The 23308-nt window shown below is 44.2% G+C and overlaps 1 protein-coding gene across 1 annotated transcript in view; it reads left to right on the top strand.

The window, feature by feature from the left end:
* The window catches only part of LOC141100332 (adhesion G protein-coupled receptor E3-like), a 218277-nt gene that overhangs the window by 78598 nt on the left and 116371 nt on the right, over positions 1-23308 (top strand). The window contains exons 5-6 of the mRNA XM_073588730.1: positions 1067-1174; positions 1930-2088. Coding sequence (XP_073444831.1) covers positions 1067-1174; positions 1930-2088 — 267 coding nt within the window. The remainder of the gene's footprint in view (positions 1-1066; positions 1175-1929; positions 2089-23308) is intronic.

Genomic DNA, 23308 nt, shown 5'->3' with positions numbered 1-23308 from the left:
TCGACTGTTGGTCAGCTCAGCTCAGTTATTTTCTGGCTGCATTAAAAAATCCAAAAAAATATTCTAGAAGTTGAGTGCCAAGTTTTCTTTATTATTCATGTATGGTGTGGGGACCTACTTGAGCTCCTTCTGAAATTATGCATACGCTGTATTTCCTCTGCAGTCGCTGTATGGAGCGGGGCAGTGGCGGCCACGGGTCTTGCTGTACAGGCCGCAGCTGCGGTATGGAGAGGGGCAGTGGCAGCCGCGGGTCTCGCTGTACAGGCCGCAGCCATGGTATGGGGCAGGGCAGTGGCGGCTGCATGTCTAGCTGTACAGGCCACAGGTCTCGCTGTACAGGCCGCGGGTCTCTCTGGATATCCTCCTCGTGCTGCTCGGCTCCATCCACTTCCCTGGTCAGGTGAGCCCCCGTCTCTCCTGTGTCGAAAGTGCTGACTCACTCATGCTCCTGGACGCCACTTAGACTCCTCCCTCCTGTCTCTCATCTCTCTTCCCGCCGAGTAAGTCCTGCTGGTCTCCACCGTCCGATTTATAGCTTCCCCACCCACTTTCTTTGACCCACCTCCACGTTTCCTGTTCGACTGTCGGTCCTGGCCTGCAATCATTCCCCCCTGGAACGTACCCCCTGGGAACCCTGGTGACAGCCCCCTAGTTCCGACCCAGACACACAGCGGGCCCTTTCTCCGGGGCCCTCTCCCCTACACATCCATAGACTTGCTTTGGCGAGTCTCAGATGATATACATGTAGAATCACAGCCTGCTGCGATTTTCCTCACACGCCGAATATGCCCGAGAAAAAATACGCTGATCTGGATTGCCCCATTGATTAACACTGACCCGAGTGCTATGTGATGTTTACTCGCATAGCATTTGGCCATATTGCAGGGTAGTGTGACTCCGGCCTAAAACATACACTGCTGCCATGACACGCCCAGCGACTTATTCAGGTTGTCCACAATTTGGGGAATATAAAACTCCTGTTAGATTCTCTTTCCTAAAGCCGTGAAGTGTTAAAATGCAGTTATTTTCCATAAAAATTTAACGGACCTCTTTTATTAACCTTCAGATACAATCAACTGTAATAACCATATCTGCCCAGATGGCCAGCCCTATGACGAATCATTTCCCTGTGTACCAGGGTATAAGAAAGATAATAATGATGGAAACTGTATAGGTAAGTAATGCGTGAGCTCTTTTCTATACAGCGGGATGCAAAAAATTAAGTACTGTAATATTCCAGGGCACATCTTCAGACTGTGGCAACTGTCTCACATATACCCCATGAGTGTATACACCCAACAGAAGCACTTTCAGTTCTGCTGCAATAAGCATGTGCTGTTTCCAAAATTATGTCATTTGTGGGAGATTTTGGTTTCTGCTGTTTCGGCATCCCTGGGGTTCAGCAAATGGAACAATGTATTCCAGTGAAATTTGTGCTCCAAATGTCTGGAAGTGCTACTCCTTTTCTGAGCCCTGCTGAGTACCCAAACAGTAGATTCTGGACATATGGAGTATTGCCGCGTTCAGTAGCAATTGTGTAACAATTTTTTTTGTAGTATTTTTGTGTCATTACTCCCTGTGAAAGTGAATAAATTGGGGCTAAGCGCTAATTTTAATTGAAAGAATGTACTTTTTCATTTCTTACTGCATTATTTCCAGTGAGGCACCTAAGAGTTAACAAACTTCTTGAATTTTGAATACTTTGAGGGTGCAGTTTTCAAAATAGTTTAACTTTTTGGGGATTTTTTTTTTTTTTTTAAATATGGACCCCTCCAAGTCACATCAAAACTGAGTAGGTTTGTAACATGCGTAAATTTTGCTGAAAAAAATAAAAGAAAAATAGCTGCTAAACGTTTAACCCTTCTAAGATCCTAGAAAAATTATTAACCAAAGGCAAAATTTTTCTCACAAATTTTCCCTGTTTTGCAGATGTAAATGAGTGCAGAGAGGGCACACACCGTTGTGATGCTTACGCTGAATGTAGAAACATCCAAGGTGGTTATTACTGTGAATGTAAAAAAGGCTATCAGAGAGAAAATCTAACCAAATTCTGTCCTTCCGAAGTAAAAAAACTCAACAAGTGTACAGGTGAGTGATAAGCGGAAAAAGGTAATAAGAGTATTGGGGCGTGTACTCCAAAAGTTGTTCCATTCTGAATAACAACTTCCAGAAATGTTACCTATAAAGTATGGCTCCCGGTGCCCAAAAAGAGAAGAAAGTTCGTTTGGCACATTAGCGTAAATGAAAAAACTTTATTAGGCTATTATGCCATATTTAAATTGCAGAAAACCACCTGACGCGTTTCTGGTGCACAAAGGAACCCTTAGGCCGGAGTCACACTACAGCGAGATACGGCCGAGTCTCGCAGGTTAAAACCAAGCTCTGGCACTGGCACTTCGGAGCGGAGCGTGCAGCTCCATGTATTACTGTGCAGCTGCACGCTCCGCTCCGGAGTGCCGGTGCCAGAGCTTGGTTTTAACCTGCGAGACTCGGCCGTATCTCGCTGTGTGTGATCCCGGCCATAGTCATAGGTAAGTAAAAACAAGGTGCATAGAAAAATATATACAGGTTATAAACCAATCACAAAGCTTGCAATTAATTACAAAGAGTGGCAACACATGAAAGGAAGAGTGAGCGATACAGATTACTCCAGGATTGAAGTTCCCAAGAAAAGAAAAAAAAAAATTTAAATAAATAAATCATACAGTCAAACATATAATTAGTCGATATTAGACAGATCATACTTGAATTTTATACAACTGGAGAATTTAATTATACAAAGGAAAAAAAAAAATTTTTCTGCAATAATATAAATGGATATATCTAAAACTAATTAGGTTACTCCAAAATGATCTCGTGTGAAAAATGGCTTTTCAGCACAGAAATAAATAGTTCCATGCGAAGGGTGTGAATGAGTACCTACGAACAATAGATAGAATTAGAAACAATTTCAGCAGACAAAAGGGTATCATTATTCATATAGAAAGTGACATATCAAAGTTATAGAATCATGTATTGGTACCCCAAGTGGTGGACATATATATGGACTGATCGCAACATAACATGAAAACCACAACCACAAGGAAGAAAAAACGATCATCAAAACCAAAATGCTCAAATACAACAATTTTTTTATTGAATTAGTTACAAATATAGCAGCAAGTGTAAGGTAGTACAAACCAAAGTGCTATGTGCGAATAAAAAGACAAACGGGACGCAGGCGTGCTGTCTAAATAGTACAAAAATTATATCTAATGTTATTGTATATAAGCGGTAACAAGACCCCACTAGAGTTAATATTATATATCAAGATTCCCTCAAAGATATTAAAATACCAATCCTGATTGTAACACCCAGACAGCAATCATTATAACGTGATTTCATATAGTATGAACCAAGTTGGAGACATGCGGCTCCCAGTACATGCCAAGTAACGATCACCAGGCCGCTGGGGAAGTGGTAGCGAGAGGGAGTGGAGACAGCAACGCACCGGCGAATGTATATTTGGCTGTACTATACGCAAAATAAAAAAAAAAATAGCTGAACATATCAGAAATATAGAACAAAAAAACGCTTCCTATTCAGGAGCGGTAAAACACTTTGTTCATGCTCATCATAGCAACATGGATTCATTTGCCTTCAATGGTCTAGAAAAGGTTAAAACTCCTGCACGAGGTGGTGACAGAAACAAGCTATTAAATATACGCAAAGCCTTTTGGATATTAAAACTAGACACTAAGGCCGGAGTCACACTACAGCGAGATACGGCCGAGTCTCGCAGGTTAAAACCAAGCTCTGGCGCCGGCACTCCGGAGCGGGGCGTGCAGCTCCATGTATTACTGTGCGGCTGCACGCTCCGCTCCGGAGTGCCGGCGCCAGAGCTTGGTTTTAACCTGCGAGACTCAGCCGTATCTCGCTGTGTGTGATCCTGGCCTGAGGCCGGAGTCACACTGGCGATTTAAACGGCCGAGTTTCGCATGGTAATACACGGCGAGTCAGGAGCGGGGCATGCGGCCGCATAGCAATATATGGAGCTGCACGCCCCGCTCCTGAGTCCCGGCGGCAGCGCCGTGTATTACCATGCGAAACTCGGCCGTTTAAATCGCCAGTGTGATCCCGGCCTAAATCTCCAAACGGTATGAATTTTAGGAACGATTTGTTCTATATTTATTAATGAAACTCATGTACCTATTAGTTCTTTCTAACAAAAATAAGTTTATAGTGATCCTCATTAAGCTTTGTGTATTTAGTTTGTTATAGTAGGAAATCATAGGATTTATCTTATACTTCCTAATGTCATTCATATTTTTATCAAGCATTCTTTAGTAGTAATAACTTTAATATGATTTTCATGTACTTTTTTTTTTTTTTGAGTACCGCCGCACAGAATGATGTCTTTATATGGTTATCATTCGGAATGTTTTTTATAGTATTTAATTATGGTTATATTTATATTATCTTTATTGGTTATTTCTATATTATTACCAGGGATTATGTATTTATTATATTCACTTATTGATTTTGAAGGGAATTATTCATTGTTTTTTCATATGCTGCTTAATTTCCAACGACATGAATTCCATCAAAAGTTCCACCATTGATTGCTATGTGTCTATAACTTACATTTTATGTGATAAAAACTTCATCTGATTGTCACTAATTGTATATATTGTTTGTAGGCACTCATTCACACCTCTTGCATAGAACCATTTATTCCTGCTTATTTATAAGGTGTTTTTTGTTTTTTTTTTCATGTGCCAAAAATTCCTTTTGATTGTGAATAATTCTATATATTGTTGGCAGGCACTCATTCACACTCTTCATATGGAAACATTTATTTCTGCGCTGAAAAGCCATTTTATGTGCAAAAAGCTCCATCTGATTGTCACTTATTCCATATATTGTTTGTAGGCACTCATTCACACTTCTTGCATGGAACAATTTATTCCTGCTTATTTATAAATTATTTTTGATGTGTAAAAAATTCCTTCTGATTCTGACTAATTCTATATATTGTTCGTAGGTAGTCATTCACACCCTTCGCATGGAACCATTTATTTCTGTGCTGAAAAGCCATTTTCCACAGGAGATCATTTTGGAGTAACCTAATTAGTTTTAGATATATCCATTTATATTATTGCAGAAAAAAATTTTTTTCTATGTATAATTAAATTCTACAGTTGTATAAAATTCAAGTATGATCTGTCTAATATCGACTTATTATATGTCTGACTGTATGATTTATTTATTTAATTTTTTTTTTTTTTCTTGGGAACTTCAATCCTGGAGTGATCTGTATCGTTGCAAGGAATCGCTCACTCTTCCTTTCATGTGTTGCCACTCTTTGTAATTAATTGCAAGCTTTGTGATTGGTTTGTAACCTGTATATATTTTTCTATGCACCTTGTTTTTACTTACCTATGACTGCCTTTGTGCACCAGAAACGCATCAGGTGGTTTTCTGCATTTTAAATATGGCATAGAAGCCTAATAAAGTTTTTTATTTATGCTGGTGTGCCGAATGAACTTTCTTCTCTTTTTGGATATCTGCTGTGCTCACCAGCGAATTCGTGCACCCACCTGTGGATTAATGAACTCAGCCCAGGGTGGTTTTCCATTTGGATGCGATGCAAGCTCCCTGTCCTCCCTCTCCTATGGCTCCCGGTGATTGATACCCCAGACCCTGAAGAGGCATTTCTTTCTTTTGAGGTCTATGATTCCTTGTATAATTCCAAAAGTTAAAATTCATGGCTAATCAACAACATCCACTGACTCAAAAAGGTGAGCGGCGTAAATGTTTCCTTAAGGCCTCACTCAGACATATGTGTTTTCACATGCACAAAAAATGGTACGTGCATCAGTGTTTTGGATTCGAGTGTCATCAGTATTTGGTCAGTGTTTCATGAGTGTCTTTCACACATGGATAAATTAATACATTACAAGGCTTCTTCTACTTTTGCAATGTTAAACATACTGCACATGAATTGTACACTGATGTCATCAGTGTGCTGTCCATGATTTTCACAGACCCTAAGGCCACGTTCACAAGTTGAGAATTTGGTCAGTATTTCACATTAGTATTTCTAAGCCAAAATCAAAAGTGGAACAATCAGAGGAAAAGTATAATAAAAACACGTCACCACTAGAGATGAGCGACTTTGCCTTTTTTCTGGTCGAGTCGGGTTTCATGAAACCCGACTTTCGCAAAAGTCGGGTGGAACGAAATCGGCCGATTATCGTGAAAAGTCGAAGAACGACTGAAACATGAAACCCAATGCAAGTCAATGGGGAAGCAAAGTCGGCAGTGAGAGGAGGACAGGAAACACACCTACAGTGCCCTTTTGAATGCCAAAAACATCAATTCTGATTACTGAAGCTTTTCAACCTTAATTTACTTCATAATACTAGTTACGCACTGAAAAATGGGGGTTATTTGGCTAAATTTGTGGGGGGTAGGGCTGGCTCCAGGTTTTCATGTGCCCTGGGCCAAAGAGCGCCCCTTTAACACATACCACAACTCATGATGCTCCGATAATGCAGAGAAATAGCGGCATAGTACAATGAAAAATACTTCACTTTTTACATCTCATGACTGATATCCATTTTTAATACCTCCAAAAACGGACAGTATATTACTCCATACAGTATTATGGACTCCGCATAGTGCGCTATACAGAGTAATGAGGCCCATATATTTCTCCATACAGAATCATTGGTCCCATATAATGTTTGAAACCGTGTATGGTGAGCTCCACATAATGCTACAGTATATGCTGGTCCCCATGGATGAAGCTCTACTGTTTTATGGGCCCAAATAATGCTGAATACATAATGGGCCCCATTTCTAATGCTCTAGTGTATAATGTGCCCTGTAAATGCTGCTCCAGTGTCTGATGTCCACCTTTGGAATGTTCCAGTGTATGGTGGGTCCCATATATCATTCTCCAGAGTATAGTGCTCCCCAAAAATTGCTGCCCAACATTGAAAACAATTAAATAAGTCTCCTCGCTATGGAATCCCTGCACTAGTCTGGACTCCTCGTCGTCCCCATCGTCCATCTCACTGCACTTGGCTGTTTAGGCAGAGGGCGTACAGACGTGATGTCATTGCGCTCTCTGATCAGACTATCACTATCACTGTCAGGAAACGAGGAAGACGTCATGGCGGTGGAGCAGGGAGAGGTAAGTATTTCAACTTTGCAAGTACTGTCATCCTGAGCAAGCAGGGGGGCTCACTCGTTGGCGACAGCAGTGGCACAGGGCCCCTCTAATAGTACGGCGGTGTGTGGCGGTGTGTCTGAAGGTGGGTGGGTGTGGCACCCACCGGCAGAGACACTTTTGCGTACTATGAGGGGCCCTGTGCCAGGGCCATTGCCCATGAGTATGCCCCCCCACCAGCTCAGGGAACCTGCACTTTCATCTGCACCTTCCTCTTTGTCACCGTGTAAGGTGGTATAGTATGCGGGAAGGGGAACCTGAGTTTCCTCTGGGTCAGATTCTGGCTGTGTACAGTGTGAGGGGAATGTAGTGGTCTGGGTCAATGTACCAGCAGAATCATCTAGCAGTGGCTGGGCATCAGTGCACTTGTGGCGTCCCTCCCCAGGAGTACGGTCACCACAGTGGCATTACTTTCCTCCTAGGGAGTGTGATGTCATGCTTGGGAGCAACGAAGGATCTCTCTAGCAGTTAAACCAACACACCACACATTTCCCACTCCACGCCAGCAGGGAAACCTCTGAACATGACTGCTGAGGAGCTGCTCTCTGTGGTCGGGAGGAGGTAAGTTAGGCCATTCTGTGCAGGGAAGGGGAAGTGTGTGGATGTGAGAAGGGGAGCTGGAGGATGAGCAGAGTTAAGGCTCACTCCTAGCTGGAGCGCATGGTCCGGATTCCGGTCTCCGAGTTTGTAGGGACACTGACGTTCCTGCAGCAGAATCCTGAGGAAGTAGCAGCTGTAAACGCTCTGTACACAACTGAGGCTCGGAGGCCCCTGCATCAATGTGTGTGAGCCAGAAGGAAAAGGCTACGGCTGCCAGCCATACGAGAAAGTTCCAAAAGAGTCAACAGTGGGAACTTCATTGAACTCAGCACTGCGAGTACCTCAGATAAGCGCTAGAATGGAGGCCACACTACCTATCTGCAGAGAGAGAAATCCAAATTGGCTTCCAGGCTGACCAACTCCTTCTCCATCTGTACTCTGGGTCCTGGACTGCACCTGCCAAGTACAGGTAAAGGAACTGCACGACTGTGTCTGTCATCTTTCTCCTGCACCTTGCGCATGGCTCAGCTACATCCTGCACTGCACACCATCTCCCTACTCTTTCATCTGCCCTGCGACTACGGCCCTATCTGTGAAGGTCTTCTACATCTTAGCTGCACCACAACATCTGTCCCAGAGAAGCAACACTGCAGCGCTGGTCAATCTAATCAGAAACCAGAGGTGGCGTCACGTATCATTCACCTATAAACGTAATTCACCCCTTTGCATGGATGCCCAGGGCCACGGAACGGGTCACCACCACCGTGACACATCCCTGTGAGACACCGGCCCGGTACCGATTAACCCCACTGCCCTGGCTGGCCACCCACACTCCGTGTCAGATTCATCTTGGACTGGGGAATTCACGATTTGACTTGATAACCCAGGCATGGTATGATAGAAAGAACTACATGGACTAATGTGAAGTGTGGCCTGCTGCCTCATTCAGTTTGGGTGGGGGTGCAGGACACAAGGAAAGGGGTTCGTCCTGACCAGGAGCCAGCACTTGACCACTCAGTGCTTGCATTTTTTGAAACTTCCGAAGAGGCGGGCATATTTGATGGAGTCTGTTTCGGCAATGTAAGCCAAAACCAGTTCCTCATGCTCTGCCTTTAAAAGCGGTTAACCTACTCCCAGAAAAGGTATCATTCCAGGCATTCCTGAGCCAGACCATGACACAGGCTCAACACCTCCTGCCTTAGCTGCTATTGTGCTTTTGCCACTACCAGCAGATGCACCACCACCATCATCACCAGCTGGCCCCCCCACGCCCACGTCCGCAGCCTCTTCCACCAAACTTCAAAATTTTGCACAAAATAGCATCAGATATATGGCACTGTATCAGAAATGTACAGCTCTATTCAGTCAAAGGATAATTGTCAATCTCCATATATATTCCATCAGTCACACAGTGACGCTCACAGGCTCAGTATGGATTAGACAAGAATATAAAAAGTAGACAAAGTGTACAGTATCATCAGATAGCAGGTATATATAGCATAGTTTAAACATTAGCAATGTACGTCTATATATCAGGAGTAGTGTTGAGCCACCACGCTAGTGTTTTGGTTCGTCACACAGGAGGCAAGTTCGTCGAATGTTCGTCTAACCCCATTGAAAACAATGGCAGGCAAACACAAACACATACAAACACATAGAAAACAATTACAAAACACCTTAAAAGGTGTCCCAAAGCAGAGAAAATGCTCAGAAGACAAAAATTACATATGGAAAAGGGCAACTACATTTAGAAAAGAGGTGGAGGAGTAAAAGGAGGAGGTGGAGGAGACACAGATATAGGCTTGTCATTCCCTTATAAAGTCAAGAAAGGCTGGAATAAAAATGTAAAATACCAACCAAAAAAAAAAATTCTGAAATCGAACACGATCATATACCGTCGGACTTCCCACCAATAAATTATGCCAACTGGCGATCGGGCGACGTTATTCCCACGAACCTCCAAACAGCGTCCATGAAGGCAAAGTGTTTGCTTTCCGGGGGCAGTATTTACCAGATCCTCAATTAATTAGTGTGTTGAGACAGCAAAAACCTTTCTTTGTGAAGAAAGTGTTGCTGTATCGCAGTACCGTTGATCCCATCGCCATTACTCATATCCATATAATTTTGATCACAGAGAGAGATGTAAACATGGTGCTCATTGCCTATCATGCTCTGTCACGTAACTTTGGACTGCAAAAGACAGAAGCCACAGGCCGTAGGCGATTCACTTGGATTGGCATGAGAGGGCACATTTAAAAATGTGCGCTGGAATGTCACACGTCTGTGGGTAGGAAAACTGTGAAAGCTGATGAGAAACCACCACTGCATCTCATTGTGAGTGGACGTCCATAAGAAATGGAAGCCATTGATCATCTGAAGCTAGATCCCGGCCAGCGGGACAGGGCATAGCTACGTCTTAACCATCATCTTCTATCAGTTCACCAAATTTGTAGTGGCAGTCCCAGTGAAGGATTTGACAGCCCAGACTACACAGCGGAGGAGCAGGGAGAGGTAAACATTGCAAATGCTGGGGCCCTGCCCTAGCAAGGGGGGCCCACTCGTGGGCGTCGGTACTGGCACTGGGCCCCTCATAGTACGGCGGTGTGTCTGACGGCGGGTGTGCACCCCCACCGTCAGAGACACTTGATTGCACTATGAGGGACCCTGTGCCAGTGCCCGCGCCCAAGAGTCGGCCCACTCACCTGTCCAGGGCAAGGGCACTCACACGGTTGCGTGCGCTAGGTGGTGACCCCGGCCATGGGGGGAGGAGGCAGCCCAGTTAGGGAGGTTTACAAAATGGCATATGTTGATGTGGGAAATTGGTCAAGTCCCAGGAAGAGGCGGACCAAAGAAAGCCATTTTTCTGTCAACCTATGTGTCATCAGGGTAAGGTGTGACAAAATCCTTGGAAACCCATGCATGGTTCATTTTAATGAAGGTTAGATCATCCACATTTTGGGTCGACAGACAGGTCCTTTTTTCTGTCAGGATTGATCCAGCAGCACTGAAGACTCTTTCCGATAGCACACTTGCAGCTGGGCAAGCGAGCTCCTGTAAGGCATATTGTGCCAATTCAGGCTAGGTGTCCAGTTTAGCGGCCCAATAGTCAAAGGGGAATGACCTGTGTGGGAGAACATCGATATGGGAGAGGAAAAGTAGTTTGTAACCATAGTTGACAAGTGCTGTCTCCTGTCACTTTCAATTGATGCAGTATTACCAGTTGTGTGAGCGGGACTTGAAAAATCAGTCCACAACATGGTCATGAAACCCCTGTCTCCAACGCCACTTCTGATGTGTGCACCACCAACACCTCTTCCAAGTTGCCCCTGGCCCCTACGGCTCGTGACAACCATCACCGCTGCTGTGTGCTGGGAATGCCTCAACCAACCGGTTTACCAGAGTTGCTTGTTTGTTAGCCAATATTAGGTCAAGGTTCTCCTGTGGCATGATGTTTTGTAATTTGCCTTTAGAGCGTGGATCCAGGATGCTGGCCAACCAGTAGTCGTCATCGTTTATCATTTTGGCAATGCGGGGGTCCCTTTTTAGGATCTGCAAGGCATAATCTGACATGTGGGCCAATGTTCCCAGTGTCAATGATGCACTGCGAGTGCTGGGTGGAGGAGCACTTTCAGGCAAATCCACATCCCTCCAGTCATGCACAAACCCAGTACCAGACCTTGCCACGCCAACATTTTCTCTTGCCCACGAGAAGCATCCTCCTCCCCTAAATAATCATCGCCATTATCATCCTCCTCCTCCTCTTCTTCCTCCAACTCGTCCACGACAGTTCCCTGAACAGACAATGGCTGACTGTCATCAAGGCTTCCCTCCGCCTCTTCCTCATCATCCACAGCTGCAGACGCCTGCTCCTTGATGTGCATCAAAGTTTGCATGAGCAAACGCATAAGTGGGATGCTCATGCTTATGATGGCGTCGTCTGCGCTTACCAGCCGTGTGCATTCCTCAAAACATTGAAGGACTTTACAGAGGTCTTTCAGCTTTGACCACTGCACACTTGTCAACTCCATGTCTGCCCTCAAATTGCCTGCCCGTGTATCCTCCCAGAAATGCATTACTGCCTGCCTTTGTTCGCACAGCCGCTCAACCATGTGCAGGGTGGAGTTCCACCTTGTTGCAACGTCGATAATTAGGCGGTGCTTGGGAAGGTGGAGCAATCACTGCAGCTTCTGCATATGACTGGAGTGTACCGGCGACCGGCGGATGTGCGAGCACAGTCTTCGAACCTTAGGGAGCAGGCCTGTTAACTCCGGATAATTATTGAGGAAGCAGCACTGCACCACCAGGTTCAAGGTATGAGCCAAGCAAGGTATGTGTCTGAGTTTTGAAAGGGCTAAGGCTGCCACAAAATTCCGGCCGTTATCACTAACTACCTTGCCTGCCTCAAGATGTAGACTGCCCAGCCATGACTCAGTTTGTTGCTGAAAGTAGTTGGCCAGTACCTCCGCCGTGTGTCTGTCGCCCAAACACATCATCTGCAACACAGCCTGCTGACGTTTTCCACTAGCTGATTGATAGTGGGACACATCGTGTGCACCACTGTCAGCTGCGGATGCAGTGCTCGTGCGACTGCGCTCTGTGGACGGGCTTTCGCTTCTGGAGGAGGAGGAGGGTCGAATGCCTACAGCCAACTGTTTCCTATACCGTGGGCTAGGCAGCACTGTCCCACCACCGCTGTCCCCTGTGGACCCTGCATCCACCACATTAACCCAGTGCGCAGTGATGGACACGTAACGGCCCTGGCCATGCCTACTGGACCATGCATCAGTTGTGAGGTGCACCTTTCCACTCACTGACTGCTTGAGTGCATGGACAATGCGGTCTTTCACATGAAGGTGGAGGGCTGGGATAGCTTTGCGAGAAAAGAAGTGGCGACTGGGTAGGTCATAGCGTGGTACTGTGTAGGCCATGAGTTTGCGGAAAGCAGCGCTTTCAACCAACCGATAGGGCATCATCTCTAACGAGATTAGTTTGGCAATGTGGGCATTCAAACCCAGTGTACGCGGATGAGAGGATGAGTACTTTCTTGTCCTACTCATAATCTCTGGTAGGGTGAGCTGGACTTGAGAGCTGTATATGGTGGAACTAGCGGTGGACATGGCGGACTGAGAGAGGGTTGATGATGGTGATGGAGTTGGTGTTCTTTCTGATGGCCTAGATTCAGTCTTTCATTGCAATAACAGTGTGATTACCTGACTGATTTGCCCTTGCGACGACAACTCAACATTTGCTGCTGGTGGTGTGCTAACCGGTGGACTTACAGTGGGGGAAACAATGTAGCGTTGCTGACTACCTTCTTTGGGAGCAGTAGCACATGTGGTACGTGAGTTTTGGTAGTCTGTCCACGCTTGCAAGTGCATGCTGGTTAAATGTCTTAGCATGCAACTGGTATTCAAATTTCTCAGATTTTTCCCTCGGCTAAAGGTCTTTGCGCACTTCTTACAGATAACCTTTGCCTGATCATTAGGATTTTGTTCAAAAAAGTGCCACACTGCACTCTTCCTACTATGGAAGACATTTTGAGGCCTTGCACGCTGTGCTATTTTGACCGTCTGGCCAAGCTGTCCTGCAACTCTTTTGGTTTTTGTAACCCATTTTTGGACTGCTCCGGGCCTGCCAGATAACAGCTGTTGCGATGTCGATGCCAGCTGCGGATGCTCCTCCTCCTCTTCTGAGCTATTGGCAGCGGCACCCTCTACCCCCAATGGATGCCAATCTGGGTCAACAACTGGGTCATCCATCACCTCCTCTTCAATGTCATGTGCACCTTCCTCTGTGTCACCGTGTATGGTGGTATAGTATGCAGGAAGGGGCACCTGAGTTTCATCTGGGTCAGATTCTGGCTCAGTACACTGCGAGGACAATGTAGTGCTCTGAATGAATGTACCAGCAGAATCATCTATCAGTGGCTGTGCATCAGTACACTCCATGTCAGATTCATCTTTGCCTGGGTAATTCACGATTTGACTTGATAACCCAGGCATGGCATGTGAAAACAGCTCCATGAGTAATCTGCCGCATCCTTCAATTTTGGTTGGGGTGAAGGACACAAGGAAAGGTGTGGTTCATGAACATGAGCCTCCAATGATGACTCAGTGCTTTTATGTTTTAAAACTTCAGAAGAGGAGGCGATAGAGCTGGAGGCTGAGTCAGCAATGTAAGCCAAAACTTGTTCTTGAAGCTCCGGCTTTAAAAGCGGTTTACCTACTCCCAGAAAAGGGAGCCTTCGAGGCCTTGTGGAGCCAGACGATGACGCAGGCTCAACACCTCCTGCATTAGGTGCTATTTTGCTTTTTCCACTACCAGCAGATCCACCACCAACACCAACACCATCATTACCAGCTGCCAACCCCCGCCCACTTCCACGGACTCTTCCACCACACTTCCTCATTTTTGGGGAAAATGTACCCAAAAAAACCACCAACTATATGGTACTGTAAAACAAGGTACAATGTGTGTATAGTAGTGGGGAGAATTGGAATCTCTGTAGACTTCAGGACACAGTTGGATTCTGTCAGGCCCTGTTTATTTTACACCGCAATGTGACAGGCAGGTTCTGGATGTTGTAAGAAAGGTGGATAGAGGACTGTGGAGAATTGGAATCTCTCTACACTTCAGGACACAGTTGGATTATGTCAGGCCCTGTGTCTGTAACACCGCAATGTGACCGGCAGAAATTGCCTAGTGTATGACAAACTACAAGGTGTATATAGAATTGGGCAGAATTGGAATTTCCCTAGAGTGTAGGTCTGTAAGAACGGACAAACTCCTCGGCTTTTCCTTACAGAGTCACACACGTAGATAGCTTCAATTTGGCCGTGATAACAGCCGTCACACGGTACTGAGAGAGGAGCGTGCACGTACACCGATGTTCTGTGTATGTAAAATTGTCAAGCTCCGTGTTTTTGTATACAGACTGACACACTCTGTTTCTCTCTAGTTTTGAATGTAATCAAACAGCAAATATACTAAACTGTTTGAAAAATGGATAAAACTATAAGGTGTAGGTCTGTAAGAACGGACAAACTCCTCGACTTTTCCTTACAGAGTCTCACACGTAGATAGCTTCAATTTGGCCTTGATAACAGCCGTTACACGGTACTGTGCGAGGAGCGTACACCGCTGTAAGGTGTGTGAAAAAATGAACGCTCACTACCTCACCAGGACAAAACAATACAATTTGGATTGCTTTTAAAAAAGTAGTTTGAACACCAGGGTGCACACAGCAATGCAGCTAGCCTTCAAAGGCAGGCTAATCACCACCAGCGCTGCTGCACAAAAGCAAAAATCTTCACCTTTCACTGCACAGTAACTACAGTGAAAAGCGCTAGCAGCAGAAGCAGTTTTTTTTTCTTTTTGCCTTCCTAACGCTCTCCCTACAGAATCAGCAGCTGCAGCAGCTCTCCCTATTCTGAGATCAGCATGAGTAACATGGCGGTCGGCGTCCCCACCCTTTCATACCCCCTGTGACGCCACACAAAGCAAGCCAATCACTTGCATGCCCTTCTCCAAGATGGTGGTGACCGCTGCCTATGTCATCACGTTGCCCACAGTGTCCGATCTTCCTGATTGGCTGAAAAAGGGCGCTAAAGCATCTTTTGAAACGCGACTTTGGCGTTAAAGTCACCGACCTCGTGGCCGACCTCACGCTAAGGTCAGGTTTCGATTCTTGAAACCCGACTTTGTCGAAAGTCGGCGACTTTTGAATTTTTTCGACCCGTTTCGCTCAACTCTAGTCACCACTTCTGTAGTTAGCACCCACTCCTGGTTTTGGCTTACTAAGGGTTCGCTCACACTGGCGTATAAATACAGAGAAGTGCAATGTAAGAAAACATCACATTGCACTCTGACCATTGACCAGTGTTAATCTGCAAGTTTTTCTTCTGCTCTAATCAGACCGAGGAAAAAAAAAATCGGCGCACACTGCTGTTGCACTCGTATCTCGGACGAGACTTGCCAATGTGAGTGAATGTGTGAGAGAAAAAAAATCGTACTGCACCAATAGACTTTGCATATGCCATCCGATTTTTATGCATATATCTCAAAGGGACCACAAAATTTAATCAGCCAAGCACAGTAAATTCACATCGAGAATAGGGATGAGCGAACCCGAGAGGGAAAGTTCAGGGACCATACCGGACACCTAGTGTTTGTTGCTGAACCCCGAACACAAACGTCTTACTGAATGTCCGGTTTCCTGATCAGGCTCACCAGTCTAATAAAGCTTGTTGAAAGGCTGAAGCGCAGCCCATCAACAAGCTTTTAGACTGTGGGCACTCAGGAGCCATCACAGCCATGACAAGTATTGGCATGGTGGTGTTTGGTAGGCACAGCACATGACCTGGTTTGTAATATGGCCGGATCATGAATGCCGCTGCCGATATACTCTCATTAGTATAAGGATAGGATGTAGCTTGTGTGAAGGACAGATATTGACTGCGCACTCTGCAAAAAAAACACTGTGTGTACTCTGCAACCCATACATGTGGCAGTACTGTGCTAGTACTGTGCTAAAAGCCACTGTGTTTTCTCTGCAAACTCATCTGTGAGAGTACTGTACTAAATTCGTCTCTGTGCACTTTGCACCCCCTAATTGTGGGAGTACTGTCCTTTAGGCTGCTGTGGGTTCTCTGCATCCCCCGTGTATGGGATTACTGTCCTTTAAGCCGCTGTGTGTACTCTGCAAACCCGTCTGTAAGAGTACTATGCTACAATCCACAGTGTGTACTTTCCACCCCCCTGCCTGGGGTAGTACAGCCCTTTAACCCCTTAACTTCTGCCAATACACCTTTAATGTTGGTAGTTAAGGGTACTTAAACCACAGCACCGTTAATTAACGGTGCTGTGGAAAAAGTGTATAGCGCCCCCCAGAGTCAGATTTTCTCTGGGGTCTCAGCTGCCGGGGGTAGCCGAGACCCCAGAGAACATGATTCGGGTCGGTTTTTACTGACCAAGCTTTTGCAATCACCGTTATTAACCGTATAACGATGACCGGGAGGAAAATGGCGGGTGCATGAGCAGTGCGCCCACCTAATCTGCCGGCCGGCAGATTCCATTCATTCATTCAACGTACATTTTGATCACTGTGATAAATCCTATCACAGTGATCAAAATAATAAAATAGTAATTAACTCCCCTCCTTTATAACCCCCTTAGTTAGGGAAATATTAAATAAAGAAAATATATTTATTTTCATTTTTCCATTATGGTTAGGGCTAGAATTAGGGTTAGGGTTGGAATTAGTGTTAGGGTTGGAATTAGGATTAGGGTTAGGGATTAGGATTAGAGTTAGGGTTGGGATAAGGGTTAGGGTTGGGATTAGGGTTAGGGGTGTGTTGGAGTTAGGGTTGGAGCTAGAATTGAGAGGTTTCCACTATTTATTCACATCAGGGGGTCTCCAAACGTGACATGGCGCCACTATTGATTCCAGCCAATTTTGCATTCAAAAAGTCTAATGGTGCTCCCTCCCTTCCGAGCCCAGACATGTGCCCAAACAGGGGTTTACCCCAACATATGAGGCATCAGCGTACTCAGGACAAATTGCACACCAACTTTGGGGGTCTAATTTCACCTATTACCCTTGGGAAAAAAAAAATTGGGGGCTAAAAAAAATCACTTTTGTGGAAAAAAAAAATTTCATGGCTCTGCGTTATAAACTTCTGTGAAGCACTTGGGGGTTTAACATGCTCACCACACATTTTGATAAGCTCATTGAGGGGTCTACTTCCCAAAATGGGTTCACTTGTGGGGGGTTTCTACTGTTTAGGCACATCAGGAGCTCTGCAAACGCAACATAACACCCGCAGAACATTCCATCAATGTCTGCATTCCAAAATGGTGCTCTTTCCCTTCCGAGCTCTCCCATGCACCCAAACAGTGGTTCCCCCCAAACATATGGGGTATCAGTGTAGTCAGGAAAAAATTGCACAACAACTTTTGTGGTCCAATTTCTCCTGTTAGCCTTTTGAAAATAAAAAATAGCTAAAAGGAAAAAAAATGTTTTTTTATTTTCACTGCTCTGCATTAAAAACTTTTGTGAAGCACTTGGGGGTTCAAGGTTCTCACCACACATCTAAATAAGTTCCTTAAGGGGTCTAGTTTCCAAAATGGTATCACTTTTCGGGGGTTTTCACTGTTTAGGCCCACAGGGGCTCTCCAAACGCAATATGTCATCCAATCTCAATTCCAGCCAATTCTGCATTGAAAAAGTCACACGGTGCTCCTTCCCTTCTGACATCTTACGTGCGCCCAAACAGAGGTTTAACCCTACATATGGGGTATGGGCGTACTCAGGACAAAATGCACAACAACTTTCAGGGTCTAATGTCTCCTGTTACCCTTGTAAAAAAAAAAATTTGGGAGCGAAATGATCATTTTTTTGGAAAAACAAAGATTTTATTTTCACGGCTCTACGTTATAAACTCCTGTGAAGCACTTGGAGGTTCAAAGTGCTCACCACACATCTAGATAAGTTCCTTAAGGGGTCTAGTTTCCAAAATGAGTTCACTTGTTGGGGGTTTTCACTGTTTAGGCACATCAGGGGCTCTCCAAACACAACATAGCGTCCGGTCTCAATTCCAGCCAATTCTGCATTGAAAAAATCAAACGGTGCTCCTTCCGTTCCAAGCCCTGCTGTGCGCCCAAACAATGGTTTACCCCCACATATGGGGTATCAGCATATTCAGGAGAAATTCCACAACAAATTTTGTGGTTTATTTTCTCTTTTTACATTTGAGAAAATAAAAAAAATTGGTTCTGAAGTAAAATGTTTGAAAAAAAAGTTAAATGTTAATGTTTTCCTTCCACATTGCTTCAGTACCTGTGAAGCACGTAAAGGGTTAATTAACTTTTTAAATGTGGTTTTGAGCACCTTGAGGGTTGCAGTTTTTAGAATGGTGTCACTTTTGGGTATTTTCTGTCATATTGACCTCCCAAAGTGACTACAAATGTGATGTGGTCCCTAAAAAAAAAATGCATTGTAAATTTTGTTGTAAAAAAGAGAAATCGCAGATCAACTTTTAACCCTTATAACTTCCTAACAAAAAAAAATTTTGGTTCCAAAATAATGCAGATGTAAAGCAGACATGTGGGAAATGTTGTTTATTCAGTTTCTGTGTGACATACTGTATCTCTCTGATTTAAGGGCATAAAAATTAAAAGTTTGAAAATTGCAAAATTTTTAAAATTTTTGCCATATTTTCATTTTTTTCATAAATAAACTAAAGTCATATTGAAGAAATGTTACCACTAACATGAAGTAAAATATGTCACGAAAAAACAGTCTCAGAATCAGTGAGATCTGTTAAAGTGTTCCAGAGTTATAACCTCATAAAGTGAAAGTGGTCAGAATTGTAAAAATTGGCCTGGTCATTAAGCTGCAAATTGGCTCTGTCACTAAGGGGTTAAGCTGCTGCTGTGTTTACAAATAAATATATTATCAGCCATCTTGTTGCCATTTGTAGGCCAAAGAAATAATTTTTCAGGACCACTGTGTCTATTCTAGTATTGTGACAAATAATTTGTATCAGCTGTTTTAGTGCCATTTGTATGACAAATAAATAATTTTTCACTACCACTGTGTCTTTTCTAGTACTGTGGAAATAAATCATTTTCATCAGCCATTGCATTGCCATTTGTAGGCCAAAGAAATAACTGTTGGACTGGAGTGCGTTTTTTAGTAGTCTGGGAAATAAATAATTGGTATCAGCCATCTAATTGCCATTTCTAGGCCAAAGAAATATTTTTTCATGGCTGCTGTGTGTTTTCTTGTAGTTTAGCTAATAAATATATCTCATCACCTGTCTAGTTTCCATTTGTAAGCCAAATAAATAGTTTTTGAGTTCCGCTGTGTCTTTTCTAGTAGTGTGACAAATAAATATACTGTATTTCAACAGTTGTCTAGTTGTCATTTGTAAGCCAAATGCCTGTGGGAGTACTGTCCCTTAGGCCGCTGTGGGTTCTCTGCATCCCGCTCCTGTGGGATTACTGTCCTTTAAGCTGTGTGTACTCCAGGGCTGCCACTAGGAATTTCAGGGCTCCATACTGGCAAAGTTTTTAGGCCCCCTTGAGACTCCGCCCAGGATCCACCCAGCTCTGCCTCCACCCTTTGAAATCTTCCACAGTCCTACCACCCTCTCTAGAAAAAACTCAATTTCTCCACCATGCCCTCACCAATCAGATATTAACAGTTCCAATCAAACACCAGAACACATCCATAACCAGCAGCTTTTGTTCCAGCCAAAAGAATTTTTAAGCCGCCACCATGACACGGTAGACTCTTTTTGCTGGGCCCTACTCTAACCAATTAAATATAAATATATTTTTATGTATTTGTCTTTAAGGGAATGAGTCACATACATTTTTTTTAAGTGACCATTAATACCACATACAGGAGACAATTACCATCACACCATAACCAGACCACATATTACCACCACATAGTGACCTATAAAACCACATACAAGGGACAATGTTATGAATTCGCTTTCTGGCCTACCTCTGGTTACTAGTGAAGGTAGTGGAGCTGGTTATATTAACAGAGGGGTCGTGAGCTCTCTTTCCGGCCTCCCTCTAGTGGTTACTGGAGGTAATGGAGCTGATCTAATTAACAGAGGCCTGCCACCTGATAATGAGGAGGATGACTGGAGATCTGGAGTTTTTGACTGGATTTAAGACAGCCGACTCCTCTATCCCTGCTGGTGATTTTTTCCTGCCTCCTGAGGTCTTAGTTTCCAGCTCAGTCACTGCATGCTCAGCTAAGTGTTCTTTTGCTATCGTTCACATTTGATCTGGTTTTGTCTATTTCAGTTTTGCGTGTTCAGCCAGCTCTGGCTGGGGCTGTGCTGAATTTCCATCCTTATGTTACTGCTTGTGCCAGTTTGTTTTTGTCCCTTATTAGATTGGCCACTTTTTGCTCTGCTTGCAGAATATACCAGAGTGCTCATATAGTGGGCGAAGTCTAGTGACTTCAGTGTTTTTCTATCAGACATGTTGGGCATTTTTTGCAGGGTTTTTTGTGTGATTGCAGACAGTCTTTCCTTTCCTGTCCTGTCTAGTTAGTGTGGGCCCCATCGCTTGCTCAGTCTATTTTCCTATCTGCGTTTGTATTTTCATCTTGTCTCACCGACAATATATGTTTGGGGGCTATCTATTCCTTTGGGGTCTGCTCTGGGGCAGTCTAGATTTGCCCCTTTCTTGCTTTAGGCTTATTTAGTTCTGCGACTGTGTCGAGGCTTCTAGGATCATTGTAGGTACGCTCCACGGCTACTGCTAGTTGTGTGGATAGGATCAGGGGTCTGCAATCCGCTTAGTTACCAACCTCTCTGGTTTTCTGTGGCTTAGTTTGGTCTTGCTTTCCTCCTCGGTGACCCAATCATAACAGGACAAATACCATCACACCATAACCAGACCACAAATTACCACCACATATTGACCAAATAATACCACATACAAGGGAAAAATACCACCACACCATGACCAGATCACATATTACCACCAGATAGTGACCAAATACTAAAATACTGATCATTAATTAAAAAAAAAACAAATCCAATACTAAGTGACATTATACACAGGAACTCTGTATTTACTGTCAGTGTACAGGTAAAACAGTGATCACCAGTGACATTTTACACAGGAGCTCTGTACATAGGGTCCGTGTACAGGTAATACAGTGATCATCAGTAGCATTATACATAGGAGCTCTGTATAAAGTGTCACTGTACAGGTAATACAGGGATCACCAGTGACTAGTGTTGAGCTTTCCGATACCGCAAGTATCGGGTATCGGCCGATATTAGCTGTATCGGAATTCCGATACTGACTTCCGATACTTTTTCCGTATCGGATACCGGAATCGGAAGTTCCCATAAAGCTATCAGCCTGCTCGATTTGATTCAGCCAATGGGAAACCTCAGAAGTGTGGGCACATCCTGTTAGGCATGTTAACTATTGGCATGGCTGTGATTGGCTGCTGAAATGATGTCATCATGATGTGCAGTCTGTGCGCATCATGATGCGCGGTCTGTGCCGACTGTGGGGGGTCTGTGACGACTGCCGGTGGTCTGCACGGGCCTCTCGGGGGCCTGTGCCGGCTGCCAGTGGTCTGTACGGGTCTGCCGGGTGCCTGTGCCGGCTGCCGGTGGTCTGTGCGGGCCTCTTGGGGGTCTGTGCCGGCTGCCGGTGGTCTGTGCGGGCCTGCCGGGGGTCTTGTGTGTGTGCAGGCATCGTCCGATGGGACTACAAGTCCCATCGGGCGATGCCTGCTACACTGACAGTGATTGACACATTAGCCAATGATGGGACAGTAGTAGTCCCATCATCCGGCTAATGTGTTGAATGTAAAAAAAAAAAACATACTACATACATATATACTACATACATACTACATACATGCTACATACATACTACATACATACTACATACCATATACATACATATATACTACATACATGCTACATACATGCTACATACATACATACTATATACATACTATATACATACTACATACATATATACTACATACATACTACATACATGCTACATATATACATACTACATACATACTACATATATACATACTACATACATACTACATACATGCTACATACATACTACATATATACATACTATATACATACTACATACATACTACATACATACTACATTCATGCTACATACATGCTACATACTGTATATACAACATTCATACAACATACATACATACTACATATATACAACATACATATATACTAGAATCATAGAATCATAGAATCATAGAATCATAGAATCGTAGAGTTGGAAGGGACCTCCTGGGCCATCTGGTCCAACCCCCTGCTCAAAGCAGGATTCACTAAATCATCCCAGTCAGATGTCTGTCCAGCCTCTGTTTGAAGACTTCCATTGAAGGAGAACTCACCACTTCTCGTGGCAGCCTGTTCCACTCATTGATCACTCTAACTGTCAAAAAGTTTTTTCTAATATCTAATCTGTGTCTCCTCCCATTCAGTTTCATCCCATTGCTTCTAGTCTTTCCTTGTGCAAATGAGAATAAAGTTGAGCCTTCTACAATGTGACAGCCCTTTAGATATTTGTAGACAGCAATTAAGTCTCCTCTCAGTCTTCTCTTTTGCAAACTAAACATTCCCAAATCCTGCAACCTTTCCTCATAAGACAGGGTTTGCAGACCGGTCACCATTCTGGTCGCTCTTTTCTGAACTTGCTCCAGTTTGTTGATGTCTTTTTTAAAATGTGGTGCCCAAAACTGGACACAATATTCCAGATGAGGTCTGACCAAAGAGGAGTAGAGGGAAATAATGACTTCACGTGATCTAGACTGTATGCTTCTGTTAATACATCCTAGAACTGCATTTGCCTTTTTTGCTGCTGCATCACACTGTTGACTCATATTCAGTCTGTGATCTATTAGTATACCCAAGTCTTTTTCACATGTGCTGTCACTTAGCCCTATTCCTCCCATTCTATATATGCTTTTTTCATTTTTATTGCCCAGATGTAGTACTTTGCATTTCTCCC

The sequence above is a fragment of the Dendrobates tinctorius genome, unplaced genomic scaffold, assembly GCF_039654945.1.
Source record: "Dendrobates tinctorius isolate UK_male_01 unplaced genomic scaffold, ASM3965494v1 ptg000104l, whole genome shotgun sequence".
NCBI classification, from domain to species: domain Eukaryota; kingdom Metazoa; phylum Chordata; class Amphibia; order Anura; family Dendrobatidae; genus Dendrobates; species Dendrobates tinctorius.
Note: the sequence above shows the minus strand (reverse complement) of the source record. Positions and strands in the feature narration are given on the sequence as shown.